General features: G+C 47.5%; 1 protein-coding gene across 1 annotated transcript in view; it reads right to left on the reverse strand.

Moving 5' to 3' along the window:
• Positions 1–18,086, reverse strand: part of HYDIN (HYDIN axonemal central pair apparatus protein) — a 166,770-nt gene that overhangs the window by 43,852 nt on the left and 104,832 nt on the right. The window contains exons 31-53 of the mRNA XM_075189418.1: positions 16,939–17,057; positions 16,087–16,223; positions 15,883–16,010; positions 15,571–15,762; positions 15,328–15,477; positions 14,957–15,196; positions 14,720–14,882; positions 13,818–13,985; positions 12,590–12,760; positions 12,204–12,377; positions 11,546–11,766; positions 11,327–11,461; positions 10,573–10,756; positions 10,317–10,458; positions 9,866–10,025; positions 8,973–9,590; positions 8,590–8,799; positions 4,672–4,886; positions 4,413–4,595; positions 3,952–4,071; positions 3,371–3,530; positions 2,012–2,184; positions 1,486–1,684 (exon numbers count right to left, since the gene is read on the reverse strand). Coding sequence (XP_075045519.1) covers positions 1,486–1,684; positions 2,012–2,184; positions 3,371–3,530; positions 3,952–4,071; positions 4,413–4,595; positions 4,672–4,886; positions 8,590–8,799; positions 8,973–9,590; positions 9,866–10,025; positions 10,317–10,458; positions 10,573–10,756; positions 11,327–11,461; positions 11,546–11,766; positions 12,204–12,377; positions 12,590–12,760; positions 13,818–13,985; positions 14,720–14,882; positions 14,957–15,196; positions 15,328–15,477; positions 15,571–15,762; positions 15,883–16,010; positions 16,087–16,223; positions 16,939–17,057 — 4,362 coding nt within the window. The remainder of the gene's footprint in view (positions 1–1,485; positions 1,685–2,011; positions 2,185–3,370; positions 3,531–3,951; positions 4,072–4,412; positions 4,596–4,671; positions 4,887–8,589; positions 8,800–8,972; positions 9,591–9,865; positions 10,026–10,316; positions 10,459–10,572; positions 10,757–11,326; positions 11,462–11,545; positions 11,767–12,203; positions 12,378–12,589; positions 12,761–13,817; positions 13,986–14,719; positions 14,883–14,956; positions 15,197–15,327; positions 15,478–15,570; positions 15,763–15,882; positions 16,011–16,086; positions 16,224–16,938; positions 17,058–18,086) is intronic.

An 18,086-nucleotide genomic window follows, 5' to 3' on the forward strand; every position in this document is an offset into this window, starting at 1 on the left:
TATAAGTAGTAACAGTTGTAGTAACAGTGGTATCAGTAGTAACAGTGGCAGTAACAGTGGTATCAGTAGTAACAGTGGCAGTAACAGTGGTATCAGTAGTAACAGTGGTAGTAACAGTGGTATTAGTAGTAACAGTGGTCTCAGTAGTAACAGTGGTATCAGTAGTAACAGTGATAGTAACAGTGGTCTCAGTAGTAACAGTGGTAGTAACAGTGGTGTCAGTAGTAACAGTGGTAGTAACAGTGGTATCAGTAGTAACAGTGGTAGTAACAGTGGTCACAGTAGTAACAGTGGTATTAGTAGTAACAGTGGTATCAGTAGTAACAGTGGTATTAGTAGTAACAGTGGTATCAGTAGTAACAGTGGTAGTAACAGTGGTATTAGTAGTAACAGTGGTAGTAACAGTGGTCTCAGTAGTAACAGTGGTCTCAGTAGTAACAGTGGTAGTAACAGTGGTATCAGTAGTAACAGTGGCAGTAACAGTGGCCTCAGTAGTAACAGTGGTACTAACAGTGGTATCAGTAGTAACAGTGGCAGTAACAGTGGTATCAGTAGTAACAGTGGTAGTAACAGTGGTATTAGTAGTAAAAGTGGTAGTAACAGTGGTCTCAGTAGTAACAGTGGTATTAGTAGTAACAGTGGTCTCAGTAGTAACAGTGGTATTAGTAGTAACAGTGGAATCAGTAGTAACAGTGGTAGTAACAGTGGTATCAGTAGTAACAGTGGTAGTAACAGTGGTATCAGTAGTAACAGTGGCAGTAACAGTGGTCTCAGTAGTAACAGTGGCAGTAACAGTGGTCTCAGTAGTAACAGTGGCAGTAACAGTGGTCTCAGTAGTAACAGTGGTAGTAACAGTGGTATCAGTAGTAACAGTGGTAGTAACAGTGGTATCAGTAGTAACAGTGGTAGTAACAGTGGTATTAGTAGTAACAGTGATCTCAGTAGTAACAGTGGTATTAGTAGTAACAGTGGTATCAGTAGTAACAGTGGTAGTAACAGTGGTCTCAGTAGTAACAGTGGTAGTAACAGTGGTATCAGTAGTAACAGTGGTAGTAACAGTGGTATCAGTAGTAACAGTGGTAGTAACAGTGGTATCAGTAGTAACAGTGGTATCAGTAGTAACAGTGGTAGTAACAGTGGTATTAGTAGTAACAGTGGTAGTAACAGTGGTCTCAGTAGTAACAGTGGTCTCAGTAGTAACAGTGGTAGTAACAGTGGTATCAGTAGTAACAGTGCTAGTAACAGTGGTATCAGTAGTAACAGTCATACTGATATCAGCAGGGAGCACCCTGATGACCTCTGGGTGTATGAGCTGGTCAGTGACAGCGGGGCGCAGCAACAGACCGGTGTTATAATGACTGTCAGACAGAACTAGGTGCAGGTGATGTCACTGAGGACTGACGGCCACGCAGGAACATGGGACGTCTGTGCGCTGACATTTACAGGGCGGATATACTATAAATGTGTCTCATCATCTACTGATACCTCCAGGCGAATCAGCTTCTTGATGTTGGTGGCCTTGGCCGCCTTGAAGTGAAGCTGTAATCCATATTCAGAACGAGCTCCGACTATCCCCTGGTCCTGGGACACAGAGAACTCCTCGCCCAGGTTCTCCAGCCCGGTCACCCTCCAGGCAGCAGGTAAGAACGTGCTGTTCCGTAGGAAGATTGTTTTGGTGTCTTTCCTGTAAAACATTAGTAACAGAGAACATTGAGCGCTTCCCATCTAACCTGGAAGCGGAACTCTGAGCACAACGGGATCACAGAGATATGTGCATCAGACATAGGAAGGAGTTGTAACGGCAGCTGTTGTTTAACGCAGCGGGGACATATTACTCCCGTTACCCCCTCTAAGCCCTGCTGGTAGCCGGACGCTGTATTGTTGGCAAACATTAAAGAGGCTACAGCTGAGAAAACATTAGGGGTGGATTCTGGAACTGGTCCCTCCATGCACAGTCCTTGACATTGGCGAACAGTCCTCATACTTCTCTATTTGTACTCCGAAAACTTACCGATGAAGAAGGATTTTCTCAAAGTGAATTTGCTTGCGATCTAATTCCAGCTCTGGGCGCACACCTCGGCAACAGACATGAAATATGGCGGGCTCAGGATTGTCCTTAATGCAGCACACAATATTATCTTCAATCAAACCTGGAGAAGTAGGGTACGCCCATACGGACAGCTCCTGGGATAGAACACACACAGGTATATGTCAGAATACACAGCAGCCATCTCACAGGAGAATAACACATGGGTGGCTATATATGACCCATCTCATAGGAGAATAACACATGGGTGGGTATATATGACCCATCTCATAGGTGAATAACACATGGGTGGCTATATATGACCCATCTCATAGGTGAATAACACATGGGTGGCTATATATGACCCATCTCATAGGTGAATAACACATGGGTGGGTATATATGACCCATCTCACAGGAGAATAACACATGGGTGGGTATATATGACCCATCTCACAGGAGAATAACACATGGGTGGGTATATATGACCCATCTCACAGGAGAATAACACATGGGTGGGTATATATGACCCATCTCATAGGTGAATAACACATGGGTGGGTATATATGACCCATCTCACAGGAGAATAACACATGGGTGGGTATATATGACCCATCTCATAGGAGAATAACACATGGGTGGGTATATATGACCCATCTCATAGGTGAATAACACATGGGTGGGTATATATGACCCATCTCATAGGTGAATAACACATGGGTGGGTATATATGACCCATCTCATAGGTGAATAACACATGGGTGGCTATATATGACCCATCTCATAGGTGAATAACACATGGGTGGGTATATATGACCCATCTCATAGGTGAATAACACATGGGTGGGTATATATGACCCATCTCATAGGTGAATAACACATGGGTGGGTATATATGACCCATCTCATAGGTGAATAACAGATGGGGCAGGACGATGGCTCAGTGGTTAGCACTTCTGCCTCACAGCACTGGGGTCATAAGTTTGATTCCCCACCATGGCCTTATCTGTGAGGAGTTTGTATGTTCTCACTGTGTTTGCGTGGGTTTCCTCCGGGTGCTCCGGTTTCCTCCCACACTCCAAAAACATACTAGTAGGTTAATTGGCTGCTATGAAAACTGAACCTAGTCTGTCTGTGTGTGTGTATGTGCGTGTGTGTGTATGTGTGTGTGTGTTAGGGAATTTAGACTGTAAGCTCCATTGGGGCAGGGACTGATGTGAGTGAGATCTCTGTACAGCGCTGTGGAATTAGTGGCGCTATATAAATAAATACATGATGATGATGATGGGTAAGTATATATGACCCATCTCACGGGGCCATAAAACATGGGTGGGTAGATGAGAAACCTGCTTCTCGTTGGCTCTCAGGGTCATGGATGGGGGGTCCAGGATATAGGTTGCAGCTTTCACGTCATACTGGAAGCAGACAGTGATTTCGGCATCCAGAGGAGACACGTTGCAGATGGTGATGGTCTCCATGTTCTCTGGATACTGTCCGGCTTTATACCTGTACAGAAGCCGCACACACGTTATCACCGGACATACTGTCTTCCTGCACACAATCAGACGTCAATGTAGGTCCTTACAGGTGATTCTGGCTATTTATTTGTATAATATTTAATATTTGTTTTCTCTTTGCATCTCTGGGACACATTATCTCCGGTCAATCATTAAACCCGTCACTCGGTGTCTGCTCATGTGTCTAGTACAGGGAACTTTATACGTCACAGTTTTATGTCTACGGCTCTCACAATCCCCCAATAATGTCCCACCCTGCCTGACATGATGTCACACATATCTAGTGCAACTGCTAGACGTCTGGGGAAAAGAAAAGAAACAATGGAACTGTCCTGAATGTGAGCTCTGCCACAGACACCAGCACATAAGTTCTATAAGGAGAATAAATTAGACAGAATATTTCTACTCACTTCTCTCGACTTTTACCACACAAAAGAGGTCCAAAGTGGAAGGTCCCGCTGCTCATGATGAACTTCTTCTGTGTAATTTCATCATTTCTGGCCTCCTTCTTGCGATGTGGAAAAACAACCCTGAAATCAGCAGATCAGTGTCAGTCTTGGACGTACTGATTATTTTTGGGTCACTTTGCGGGTACTGGTACTAATATTATGGGCCAGCATCAGGTGACCTGGACCTAACACACGACACCGGTTAATCCCCCTGACATTATAAGCACATTAATGAGGATGAAGATAGGAGTTTATAAAGAAATTTATGTGGGGATCAGTGTCCGCAAAAACATATTCATGAAAACTCCCCTGAGGTGCCGTAATCTGCCCCTTATGGAGGAATCAGTTATATCCTTATTTATTACATACAATATCCCACATTTACTATCAGGAACATCATGCGGTATCAGTAAAACTCTTACTTAGGATCTTGACTAATTGTGGGAAAGGCGCAGACTCCGCGACAGTACAGCTGGTATCTACGATGGGTTCCCAGAGTTTCAAAGTTTAGGGTTTGGTCAAAGTTTCCAATATTGTCTGACTGAAAGTGAATTCTGAGAGCCACCTCCCCTCTTGCTGGTACGACCCAGCGGAATATACCTAGTCTGGAGACAAGATGAAGTGAGAATGATACACACTCATTGCCGGAGCCATACAGAAATACACAATCTCTAATCTTACTGTGGTAACTTCTCCTGCTGGACCTCTCCTGTCGTGCTGCTGTGGTCAACATCCGAGAGGGGCGTCCTGGCTTCAGGCGGTGGTGACCGGCTGTCCAGGTTCGGCTGATTCTTGCGGAGAGAGGAAGTTCGACGTTTGTCTCTCTGGCTCTCACGTCCCATCTCCACAGCTTTTTCCTTCTTGCTTCGGCTCCTGGTGGGCGTCAGCTGTTCCTCCTGAGATTAGACAAGATACTAGTGTAATATGGCACAGCGGCTGTGGTGCCTGGTACCTTCTAACCCCAATAACTGAGATAACAGAGGGTCCGTCCCTGAACTGTGATGTCCGGTACCCACTGATCCCCAATAACTGAGATAACAGAGGGTCCATCCCTGAGCTGTGGTGTCCGGTACCCACTGATCCCCAATAACTGAGATAACAGAGGGTCCATCCCTGAGCTGTGGTGTCCGGTACCCACTGATCCCCAATAACTGAGATAACAGAGGGTCCATCCCTGAGCTGTGGTGTCCGGTACCCTCTGATCCCCAATAACTGAGATAACAGAGGGTCCATCCCTGAGCTGTGGTGTCCGGTACCCACTGATCCCCAATAACTGAGATAACAGAGGGTCCATCCCTGAGCTGTGATGTCTGGTACTCTCTGATCCCCAATAACTGAGATAACAGAGGGTCCATCCCTTAGCTGTGGTGTCCGGTACCCTCTGATCCCCAATAACTGAGATAACAGAGGGTCCATCCCTGAACTGTGATGTCCGGTACCCTCTGATCCTCAATAACTGAGATAACAGAGGGTCCATCCCTGAGCTGTGATGTCCGGTACTCTCTGATCCCCAATAACTGAGACAACAGAGGGTCCATCCATGAGCTGTGGTGTCCGGTACCCTCTGATCCCCAATAACTTAGATAACAGAGGGTCCATTCCTGAGCTGTGATGTCCGGTACCCACTGATCCCCAATAACTGAGATAACAGAGGGTCCATCCCTGAGCTGTGGTGTCCGGTACCCTCTGATCCCCAATAATTGAGATAACAGAGGGTCCATCCATGAGCTGTGGTGTCCGGTACCCTCTGATCCTCAATAACTGAGATAACAGAGGGTCCATCCCTGAGCTGTGGTGTCCGGTACCCTCTGATCCCCAATAATTGAGATAACAGAGGGTCCATCCATGAGCTGTGGTGTCCGGTACCCTCTGATCCCCAATAATTGAGATAACAGAGGGTCCATCCATGAGCTGTGGTGTCCGGTACCCTCTGATCCTCAATAACTGAGATAACAGAGGGTCCATCCCTGAGCTGTGGTGTCCGGTACCCTCTGATCCCCAATAATTGAGATAACAGAGGGTCCATCCATGAGCTGTGGTGTCCGGTACTCTCTGATCCCCAATAACTGAGATAACAGAGAGTCCATCCCTGAGCTGTGGTATCCGGTACCCACTGATCCCCAATAACTGAGAAAACAGAGGGTCCATCCCTGAGCTGTGGTGTCCGGTACCCTCTGATCCCCAATAACTGAGATAACAGAGGGTCCATCCCTGAGCTGAAGCACCCAACAGGTACAGAGAGTGATGGAATAGTAGAAGGAGCACACAAGGAAAGAGGGCCCTGCTCCTGAGAGCTTACATCCTAAAGGAAAGCAGGAGACACAAATAGGGTGGTACTAACTGGGGGAGAGAGCCGGGACAAGAGAGGAGGAGGACTGATAGACTTGAATAAAGAAAAGAGTCTTAAGGGCATGCCTGAAACTTTTGAGAGTAGATGGTAACTTGATGGAACGTGGAAGATCGTTCCACAGCAGGGGAGCAGCCCGGGCAAAGTCCTAGAGACGGGAGTGGGAAGAGGTGATCAGTGAAGTAGTGAGGCGGCGGTCACAGGCAGAGCGGAGGGGTCGACTAGGAGTGTAGGTAGAGATGAGATTGGAGATGTAGCGAGGGGAGGATTGATTTAGAGCCTTAAAGGTGAGGATGAGGAGTTTAAATTTAATTCTGAACGTCATGGGGAGCCAATGTAGTGACTTTTGGAGGGAGACAGCAGAGGTAGAGCAGCTGGAGAGAAAAAATGAGGCAGGCAGCAGCATTGAGGATAGTCTTAAGAGGGTCCAGCATTGAGGATAGAGTTAAGAGGGTCAAGTTGAGAATCAGGTAGGCCACAGAGAAGGAGGTTACAGTAGTCAAGGTGAGAGATTACAAGTGAGTGAACAAGGTTTTTCGTGGCTTCCGTGGTGAGAAAGGGCAGTATCTTGGATATATTCCGAAGATGGAAGTAGCAGGATTTTGAGAGCGACAGAATGTGGGGTTTTAAGGATAAGGAGGAACCAAGGATGACCCCAAGGCATTGGACTTGAGGGACAGAAACAAGGGTAGTATTATTAACAGAAATAGAGTGGGGGGAAGGTGGGAGAGTCCTGGAAGGGGGGAAGACGATGAGTTCAGTCTTGGAAAAATTGAGTTTAAGGAAACGTTGGGACATCCAAGAAGGGACTGCTGGAAGATGTCATGACGTATTGACTCAATCTTGGAGGTGAAGTGGGTAGCAAAGTCGACAGCAGAGAGCGTGGGGGAGTGGGAGAGCTGGAGGGGAGAGGAGGGAGTTGAGGGTGGCAAAAAGCCGACGGGGGGTTGGAGAATTGGGAAGAAATGAGAGCCTTAAAGAAGGATTGATTAGAGAGCAATAGGGCCAAACTGTATGACGCAAGCATGAACTTGAAGTGGAGGAAGTCAGCATGAGTGCGTGACTTTCTCCAGAGCCATTCTGCACTGCGAGAGCATTTCCCCACACCTCATAGATTGTAAGCTCATAGGTCAAGGCCATCTTTTACCTTCTGTATCATGTGTTCCCCACACCTCATAGATTGTAAGCTCATAGGGCAAGGCCATCTTTTACCTTCTGTATCATGTGTTCCCCACACCTTATAGAGTGTAAGCTCATGGGGCAAGGCCATCTTTTACCTTCTGTATCATGTGTTCCCCACACCTCATAGAGTGTAAGCTCATGGGGCAAGGCCATCTTTATCTTCTGTATCATGTGTCCCCCACACCTCATAGATTGTAAGCTCATGGGACAAGGCCATCTTTATCTTCTGTATCATGTGTTCCCCACACCTCACAGAGTGTAAGCTCATAGGGCAAGGCCATCTTTATCTTCTGTATCATGTGTTCCCCACACCTCACAGAGTGTAAACTCATAGGGCAAGGCCATCTTTATCTTCTGTATCATGTGTCCACCACACCTCATAAATTGTAAGCTCATGGGGCAGAGACATCTTCACCTGTATCATGTCTTTGTATGTAGTTTGTCTTATTACAATGCTGCGTAATGTCAGCACTTTATAAAGGATAATGATAACAATGGCCTGAGATAAAGCAGGGGATTTCTCTGATCTGACAATCCTGTATAACAGGGATAATTAAGATCTAATCTCTGAGCTCTGGTTCCCTCATGTGAGGATTTTATCCTGAATGGTTTATAGTTTCTATTTGATGGATATACTTCTGGAGGTGATTGTCTCCAAAACTGATCACAATACTTTAATTAGCAGAATGAATCCCACACTCCTAGTGCTGACACATCGGGCAATGCCACACTGTTTACATAGCCTAAAATAATCGCTGGACACCAATACAATACGGATAATTTACTCCACACGGGTGCATTATTTGTCACTGTTGTATCTATTCATTGGGTGCAGCTGAATCTGTTATCATGTTATCTACCCCTCCATGAATGAGCCTCCTGGAGAACTGAACAGACCTGAGCACTGAACAATGTGGCACTAACTTCATGGACATTGTCCCTTGTCCTTATCTCCTAGTAGGGGGGTCCACACTAGTGTTGTAGAAGAAGTTACATTTATTTTAGAAGTACTCTGCATGGTCTTTCTGTGCCAGTGGGGTAACAAAGATAAATGAGATGACCCTTCTTACTTTAACAACAGGTTCTGGCTCGAGCTCAGGCTCTTTCTTCTCTTCAACAATTACATTGGGGTCATCTGGTGAAGCTGCGATGAAGGTGAAATGACGGAGAGTCTCCTGCTCATAAGACATGGTCCTCCTTTCAGGGAAGGGGATGACTGAGAATAAGTAAGGTGGTGGAATTGGAGGACCGGATGGGCCTAATCCGAGGCCTTCAAGTACCTGTCAGGATCAATAAGATAAAAGTGACATTATAGATCGGAAACATCAATGTACGCAAATGCGGGAACAATGTAAATACAGTGTTGCTTGGCCATCAGAACTTTGCATACAGGGCCTAGGCATGTTTAATAGTTGGCACCGCTCAGGTCTATATTATGGTTTCCATCTCTCACCTCCTCTGCGGACGGTAATATCCCGCTCTGCAGAATCTTCTTTTCACTGGATTCACCACCACCAGATACCTGAAGGTCGAAGTGTGGGATTCCCACCTCCACCTTCAGATCCTCCTCACGAATAGCTTCTCCTTCCCGCTCTGACCTTACATGTGGTCCTGCTTCATCGTCCTTGGCTTTCACCTTTTCCAGCTGCTCCTTCTCCATTCTTTCCTTCTCTTGTCTTTCTTTCTCTGTCTTCTCCCGCTCCAGTCTTTCCTGGCGTTCTCGCTCACGATCTTTGCGGTACTTCTTACCAGATGGTGCCTGCCGCTCGTGGGCCTGGTCTTCCACTTCATGTGGCCCATCCTCTGCAGCATGAGGATGTATCAGGATCCCCTGTACACGGTCCCAGAAAGTCAAGATGTGCAAGATCTCCCTCTGGGAGGACTCGTAGCTCTTGAATCTCTGTATCAGATGCTTCTCACTCTCACCAGGAAGGTCCTTCTCTGGGTCTTCATGGACAATTATATGCTTGGAGAGGTCTTTGCCCTTCTTCTTTTTGCCTTCATCTGATTCATTGAGCAAAGACTCTGGCTGGTTTATTGCAGAGTCCAACCTCTGATCTGACTTTGAGGCCTAATAAATGGTAAAGATACTGTTGATATATAGAGAAGACGGGCTGTCTACTGTAACACTTCAGATATTAGTGAAACAAATATACATTACTAGATGTGGTCAGTGTGAGAATAATAACTTCCCGAGGACTCCTAAATACATCACATCTTCTGACCTAATCATCCATCTAGACAGGAGAGCCCAACCAATCACTGATACACACAGCATGTCCTCTCTACAGGCTGGCAATGCCCCCCTCTGACTGGTGGTGCCAGGACAGTGTTTGGAACCAGCACCTGTTTGTTGGCACTTTGGCTCTTTTTTCCCTCTTTGTCCTCATCGCGGCTCTTTCCTCTCTTAGACTTTCTCCTCAGTTCCTCTTCTTCTCTCTGTTTAATCAGCTCTTCCTGCAGCCTCCGCTCATGTTCCTCTCGGGCCAGACGCTCTTCCTGCTCTCTACACCCCGCGGCAGAGAGAGGGAGGTGAGAAACAGAGAGAGAGAGACGACAGAGAAAGATGAGAGAGCGGGAGAGAGACATACAGAAAAGAGAAATAGAGAGATGAGAGAGCGGGATAGAGATAGAAGAAAGAGACAGAGAATATGATTACTAGTTACTATGATGATAACGATGCACATATGACAGTCTAAGCCTGAAGTACTGTACTTATTCATGCAGTATGTTCACGTGTGAAGATGCTGTAAGATTGTTACAGAGAAAAGAAGATAATGAGAAGTGACGCTGAGACCTTTTCTTGCGTTCACGCACAGCTTGGAGGCGCAGTCCATCAATACGCGCTCGCTCATCAGCGGGGAGCTGATCATATTGCTCCTCGTCCATCTCCTCCATGTTGGCTTTCTCCTCTGCCTGGGCACGCAGCACTTCCTGCTCTGTAATAGAGAGAGAGAGTTACAAATACCCTATATAAGGTCTCACTCCACCATGACAAACGCACCGGGTCACATTTCTCCTATACATACATAGCAGAGGGACACTGCTCATACCTATCTGCTGTCTCTGGGCGCTCTCATGTGCCTTCATGGCGGTGTAATCCTGGCGCAGATCAATGACGTATATATGCTTCCGATTATTCAGAGCCTTTAACACAATGTGAAGTGCGGAGGGCACGTTCTGTGCAAACAGCGTGTCCAGGCCATCAAACACCGCACCCCGGAAACAGTCGTTTAGCTGAACAGAGAGAAGGGCAGAAGATATTTACCTAGTACAGCAGCAGGACACGGCTCAGCATCTGTGCACATGGCCCTTTCCGTCATTCGCTGGTCTGATCACAACAATGGCTATTTTACCAGCGCTGACCAAGCGCCAACTCAAGAATACAGTATTAGATCAGGACTGGGAGGAGAAGACTATGACACCATTTAATAAAACATACACTGCGTATACCTGGCAGCGGTCAGTCAGGACTCCGCCTATACCTGGCAGCGGTCAGTCAGGACTCCGCCTATACCTGGCAGCGGTCAGTCAGGACTCCGCCTATACCTGGCAGCGGTCAGTCAGGACTCCGCCTATACCTGGCAGCGGTCAGTCAGGACTCCGCCTATACCTGGCAGCGGTCAGTCAGGACTCCGCCTATACCTGGCAGCGGTCAGTCAGGACTCCACGTACACCTGGCAGTGGTCAGTCAGGACTCCGCGTACACCTGGCAGCGGTCAGTCAGGACTCTGCGTACACCTGGCAGCAGTCAGTCAGAACTCCAGCATATACCTGCAGCCGGTCAGTCAGAACTCCAGCATATACCTGCAGCCGGTCAGTCAGAATATCCAGCAGGAGGTCCTCTGGGAGCACACAGCTCATCAGTCCCAGATCTCCGCCCACACTGGCGCTAACACTCAGACGCTGCTGTGCTGGTCCTGGAGGAGGGGAGCTCCCGGTCTGCAGTACAATAGAGAGGACACATTGTATATGACAGAGAGAAGGGATGAGAGAGTCCTGGGTGGAGACTGGTCTCCCTATTACCTGTGATGTTGCCAGGTCAGGAAAATGCTGCTTATTCCCCATTACTTGGTGGCTCTCTGACTTGCCCTTCCCAGCAAGCTGACTGCCCCGATTCCCGCGGGAGATGACAGACTGTGCCGTGACTCTGGCCTCTGCTGCCTGGCCTCCCTCTGCTGTGTGCTTGGCTACGGCTTCCACACTAAGTCCAGACTGACCCGTCATGGCGTCCCCGGCCTGGCCGGCTGCAAGAGAGAAACCGTAATGTTAATTATCTCACCACACATCTGAGTACTATTACACACATACATCCTATGTACATACATCCCATATACATATAATATACATATATCCCATTGGTCGCATATATACCAGTTATTGATCTTGTTTTGGTGTAATGTACGCGGTTAGGAGGAGCCAGCACAGAGGCGCTGCACCAGTTATACACCACCCAGACGTAAGCGGTTCCAGGCGATGGAGACGGAGTCTGGTGGTGGCAGACACTTGTGTCCTACAACTGGGGTCACCCTGGTGGTACGCAGTCGGTGAGTGTCTGGTGGCCAGGCAGTGTCAGGAGCCGTGGTCAGTAACGGCAGCCACCAGTCAGCCAGAACCTGTGTCTTTTGTCACACTCAATATATAGATACATCTCTGTCATTACTATTCCTAGGGTGTTACTCACCCGCCTCATCTGACTCACGCAGCACCCGATCCAACGCAGCCTTGGCACACAGCTGTCTTGCCCTCAGACCAGTGCGGCTGTTCCCGTCAGAGATAGCTTCCATGACCACAGAGTCAATTGAAAGGCAGGCAACGTTATAATACTGGGCCAAGACCACTGCCAGGGAGGACTTGCCTACATCACAGCAAGAAAAGAGACATTACACCACCAGCCCTGAACATCAAGGATTAATACTTGGTGAAGAAATTAGGACAGAAAATTCATGTTTCCGGACTGTGCCGCAGTCTCCCGCCTCCAGCCTCCCGCCTCCAGTAAGAGGGATCAGTTGTCTTCCTCGCTCCCATAAGCAATGTATATATAATACACTATATTCTGGCTCCACTCACCAGTCAGTGGTGCACCATGTACAATGATGGCAATGCCCCGCCGGTTCCTTGCTGCCTGCCCCTCGTTACTGGTGTCAATACCCATGTAGCGGGCAATAGCCAGAGAGACAGGATTGTGCTCCAGCTCTCCCACAGCCTTGTTGGTGCCATCGCTGCTGGAAACTTTTTTACCTACAAGGAAATTAAATATTGGTGTCAAGTCAACATGTCTGGATGATGCAGCGAGTGATGGAAGCTGTCACTGGCAGGGTCCTCCCTATATGTCATATGGTACGCTGCATGTGGCATGCTGTATTGTACCATTTACTACGTTAGCTATGTTTTATGCTAATTGGCTCATAGGTATTATCTGTTTGTTGAATTGTTAGTGCATTTATTTGTTTTGTATTGTGTACTCAGAATCTGTGGTGTCATACAAATAAATGTTGATGATGATGATGATGACAAGTTAAAAGTGGAGCAGAACTCTTGTGTTCTACAGTTCAAAATCCCTTATAGTAATCACCACATATGAAATAACAATTTAGGACACAGTTTGGTCATGAAGAAATATGTCATAGCTCCTGTTCACCTGAGGACCACACCCTTCATCATTCCTGCTCTTCTAAAACAGCTCCATGCCTCATTCCTGCTCACCTGAGTCCACTCCTTTACCTGTTCCTGCTCCCCTGAGGTCTCACTTACGTCCCCATTCCTGCTCACCTGAGTCCACTCCCTTATCTGTTCCTGCTCACCTGAGTCCACTCCTTTACCTGTTCCTGCTCCCCTGAGGTCTCACTTACGTCCCCATTCCTGCTCACCTGAGTCCACTCCCTTATCTGTTCCTGCTCCCCTGAGGTCTCACTTACCTCCCCATTCCTGCTCACCTGAGTCCACTCCTTTACCTGTTCCTGCTCCCCTGAGGTCTCACTTACGTCCCCATTCCTGCTCACCCGAGTCCACTCCCTTATCTGTTCCTGCTCCCCTGAGGTCTCCCTTACCTCCCCATTCCTGCTCACCTGAGTCCACTCCTTTACCTGTTCCTGCTCCCCTGAGGTCTCACTTACCTCCCCATTCCTGCTCACCTGAGTCCACTCCTTTACCTGTTCCTGCTCACCTGAGGTCTCACTTACCTCCCCATTCCTGCTCACCCGAGTCCACTCCCTTATCTGTTCCTGCTCCCCTGAGGTCTCACTTACGCCCCCAATCCTGCTCACCCGAGTCCACTCCCTTATCTGTCCCTGCTCACCTGAGTCCACTCCCTTTTCAGGGTCCTCTTCAGCATCCTCAGGTTTACTTCCAGCACGGGAGGACCGGCTGTCACCACTAGTGGCAGATGGGATCCGTTGGGATGCAGGAAGCTCAGGTTTGTCACCTGTGTTTGAGATAGGAACCTCCTCTGTCTCCTCCATAACCCCTAAAGCCAAGATAGGATGAAGAAACGTGGTGAGTGGACAAATGTTTTCGATATTAGACGGACTCAATGACAACACTACAGTGTGTGGCATCTTTACACCGTGCCACACATAGTGAGCGGAGGCGGGTGCCACAGTGAAGATCTTCCGGCTCCATTACTATGGATGCTTCCACGTGGAGGGGTAGGTAGTTTGAAGTGCAGTCATGTGGTCACACTACAGCTGGCTCCAGGTGTCCGTTATTGGTACAGTAGATCAATCCTCTGTGAGCTCCCAGGCAGTGTGCATACCTCAATTTCTGCCTGTCAATATATTTTTGCTCTACCTCTGAAACAACATTTTAGTTATTGTGTCTTCAATATGTTGTGTGTCAATTGGTTCCTGGAATTAGCCTCTACTACAGTGTGCACAGGACCTGGTGTGAACGGAGCATGGGTGACCACGTTCAGCTCTGCGGAAAATAAGACTGACAACGATTAGCGTAGTTCACCCATGAAATCATAACTTTGTGCAGCGTGCAGGACAATAGCAGAGTAAATGGGAGCTGAATAATTGTGCTATTTTCCCCTGATGAATATCAGTGATAGATTGGAAGGATATCCTGTATTAAGCAGCTCATACAGTGATAGAGTGAACGGTAGTGAACACTCTTCATTGTGTAATGACATCCCATGTTTATGCTGTATGACCCAGAGCAATAAAATGCTGAACACTGATCTAATGAGCCCTTCCTCACCTGTCTCGGTAATTTGCACCAATCGTCTCCCATGCTGTTCTTCCAGCAGTCGTCTGTTCTCCTCATAATACTCTAGAATTTCAGGGGGTAACTTCTCTCCAGGTAAGCGGAGTGGGAGAAGAAGGGCGCCCTGAGAGTCATATCCCTTCAGCAGCTGCAGAACCTGGATACAAAGACATAGCAGATTCCAGCAGATCTCGCATGCAGAATTATCAGCTCTAAGTGTCAGTACTCTACCTTCTCCTCCTCCAAGTACTGCTTGTCCATCTCCAGGGAGTAGAACTCAACCGGGAAAGTACAAGGGTTCTTCACCAGAACCTCCACATCATCCCCAGGGCTAAAGGGCAGGATGGGGCCCAACTCAAGTACAGATGGGGAGAATTCCAGACGGGGCTCCAGACCCTGGCCCTCTACCAGTAACATGACTCGCTGGCTGCTGTGGGCTACTTGCAAAACCAGTCGCTGACTGTATAACTTCTAACAAAGGGAGAGAGAGCAAAGTATGATCAATCTATAAACAAAATCTGGCCCTGCTGAGGCCACAACTGTCGTGTGGAGGCCTCTCTTATCTGTGACAGGGGACTCATCGTCTGGATCTTGTCATTTACCTCTTCCTGAGGCAGAAACTTAATCTCCACATTCTTCTTTTGTCCGGGGAGCAGGAGGTCGTGTGCTGGCATCACCTCAAAAATGGCTGCTTTGGGTTTCATGTCATGTCGCAGTTTCTTGCGCAGATGCATGGGGACGTGCTTGTCAAACTGAAGCACATAGAGCACAATAACGTTTTGGTCATGACTGATAGGAAGAACCTCTAGTGGACCAGCAATGATAACACAATTTAGTGGTGGTACCTTAACTTCAGACTCTTGGTTCATCACTGTCCATTCACAGGGCACAGGAAGCTGGTTGAAGAGCTGAATGGACCTGATCTGACACTGGCCACACTGCACAGGACTAAAGTCCACCCTTTCATTTGATGCGCAGAGAGATGGCATTGTCACCGATGCCCTCAGACGTACTGAGAACCTGGGTCCTCCACATACCTGTCAAGAAGAAATGTCCAATCCAATCAGTTGGAGTGAGTGCGGAGAAACACGTAAGAAAATATGGAGAATATACAATACATAAAGTATGAATAAATAAAACAGATAATGCCATGTTACCTGAATAGACATCAGTACATCAACAGGCCCAAGATTAAGATTGGCCCCTTGAGGATCAAACTTGACCTGGAAAGTCTCAATGTGACAACACGGCAGATTCTTGACACGGTCCAGCTCGACTGTGAATCCTATTTATTTAGAAGATAGAGATTACTACTGTCATCGGTCAGTCCGTGTACTCTATAATGTGTGACAATGTCATACCTGTTCCTGCCAGCCCACGCCGGTCTACCTGGAAGGACACCGGAGAATGTCCCGTGTTGGTGATTTTAATGACATGTGAGCGGACATCTCCAAGTATGACATATCCAAAATCTAGCAAGTACTCAGGAAGATCAGCCCTGAAATATGAAACACCCCATTCCCCATTACATAAGAGCACAGATAGGTAATGAGGAGAGAGCAGACAGACTCACAGTGATCTATTAGAGGGAAAAGGTACAAAGCATGTCCAAACACCACTCAGTCATGTAGTCACACTCAATGGAGACATGTAGAAAATGACACACATGTACTGGATGTGGCACATATCATGCAGATGATATTAGAGAGTAATTACACACATGTGAAACATGTCAAGTAGATGATATTAGTGAGTAATTACACATATGCACTGGATATGGGAGATGTCACGCAGATGATATTAGAGACTAATTACACACATGCACTGGATGTGGGATATGTCATGCAGATGATATTAGTGACTAATTACACACATGCACTGGATGTAGGACATGTCATGCAGATTATATTAGTGACTAATTACACACATGCACTGGATGTAGGACATGTCATGCAGATTATATTAGTGACTAATTACACACATGCACTGGATGTGGGATATGTCATGCAGATGATATTAGAGACTAATTACACACATGCACTGGATGTAGGACATGTCATGCAGATGAGAACCTTCCCGTGCTATCCCATAAAATGAATTAGCACATATATGGGGGAGAGAATGAAGACAGTAACCTATTAAGGCTGTACATGTAAACATCTTATTTTATGGGGGCATAACCATGCAAATCAATTTACACATCCACCACTCACTTAAGCAGCTTTCGGCGTGATTTCTGGGTACTGTCGCCAATTATCCCCATATCTAGTTCATCGCTCGCATGTTTCTTAATTAACAAACGCTCAACTTCCATCAGCAGCAGAGTGTCCATCTGTGTAAGGTGATTGGGGAACATAACAAACATTTTTTGTTATTTATAGCAGAATTTTGTCACATATAACACATAAACAATGTAGTGGCTGTATAACTCTATATAAAACATACATGATATACTGGTTGTAAAACTCTATATAACACATGCACAGGGTCAGACTGGCCGGCCGGGGAGCTGGGGTATTCCCTGGCCGGCCGGGGAGCTGGGGTATTCCCTGGTAGGCCGGGGAGCTGGGGTATTCCCTGGTAGGCCTCGACCCCGATGGCTCCCCTCTTCATTGGTGGGGGGAGCCAGTACCTTAAAAAATAAATGTAAAAAATATACTCACGTGATCGCGGAGCCGACATCCCTACTCCCTCCTCACTGCTCCATTCGCACTGGATGTCGGACGTGACATCATCACGCCCGACGTTCAGTGAGGAGCGGTGCAGAGAGGAGTCGACATGAAGCCAGAAGACAGGAAGAGAAAAAAAGAGAAGAAAGAAGCCGATAGAAAAAGTAAGTGAAGGAACGGAAGCAAGGGGGGAGCAAAGGCAGCATGACAGAGGAAGAAGGGGGAGCAAAGGCAGCATGACAGAGTGTGAAGGGGGAGCAAAGGCAGCATGACAGAGGAAGAAGGGTGACAAAGGCAGCATGGCAGAGTGTGAAGGGGGAGCAAAGGCAGCATGACAGAGGAAGAAGGGTGACAAAGGCAGCATGGCAGAGTGTGAAGGGGGAGCAAAGGCAGCATTGCAGAGGAAGAAGGGTGACAAAGGCAGCATGGCAGAGTGTGAAGGGGGCAAAGGCAGCATGGCAGAGTGTGAAGGGGCAAAAGCAGCATGGCAGAGTGTGAAGGGGCAAAGGCAGCATGGCAGAGAAAGAAGGGGGGCAAAGGCAGCATGGCAGAGTGTGAAGGGGGAGCAAAGGCAGCATGGCAGACTGTAAAGAGGAGCAAAGGCAGCATGGCAGAGGAAGAAGAGGGACAAAGGCAGCATGGCAGAGGAAGAAGAGGGACAAAGGCAGCATGGCAGAGGAAGAAGAGGGACA

The sequence above is a fragment of the Mixophyes fleayi genome, chromosome 10 (assembly GCF_038048845.1).
Source record: "Mixophyes fleayi isolate aMixFle1 chromosome 10, aMixFle1.hap1, whole genome shotgun sequence".
Classification (NCBI taxonomy): Eukaryota; Metazoa; Chordata; class Amphibia; order Anura; family Limnodynastidae; genus Mixophyes; species Mixophyes fleayi.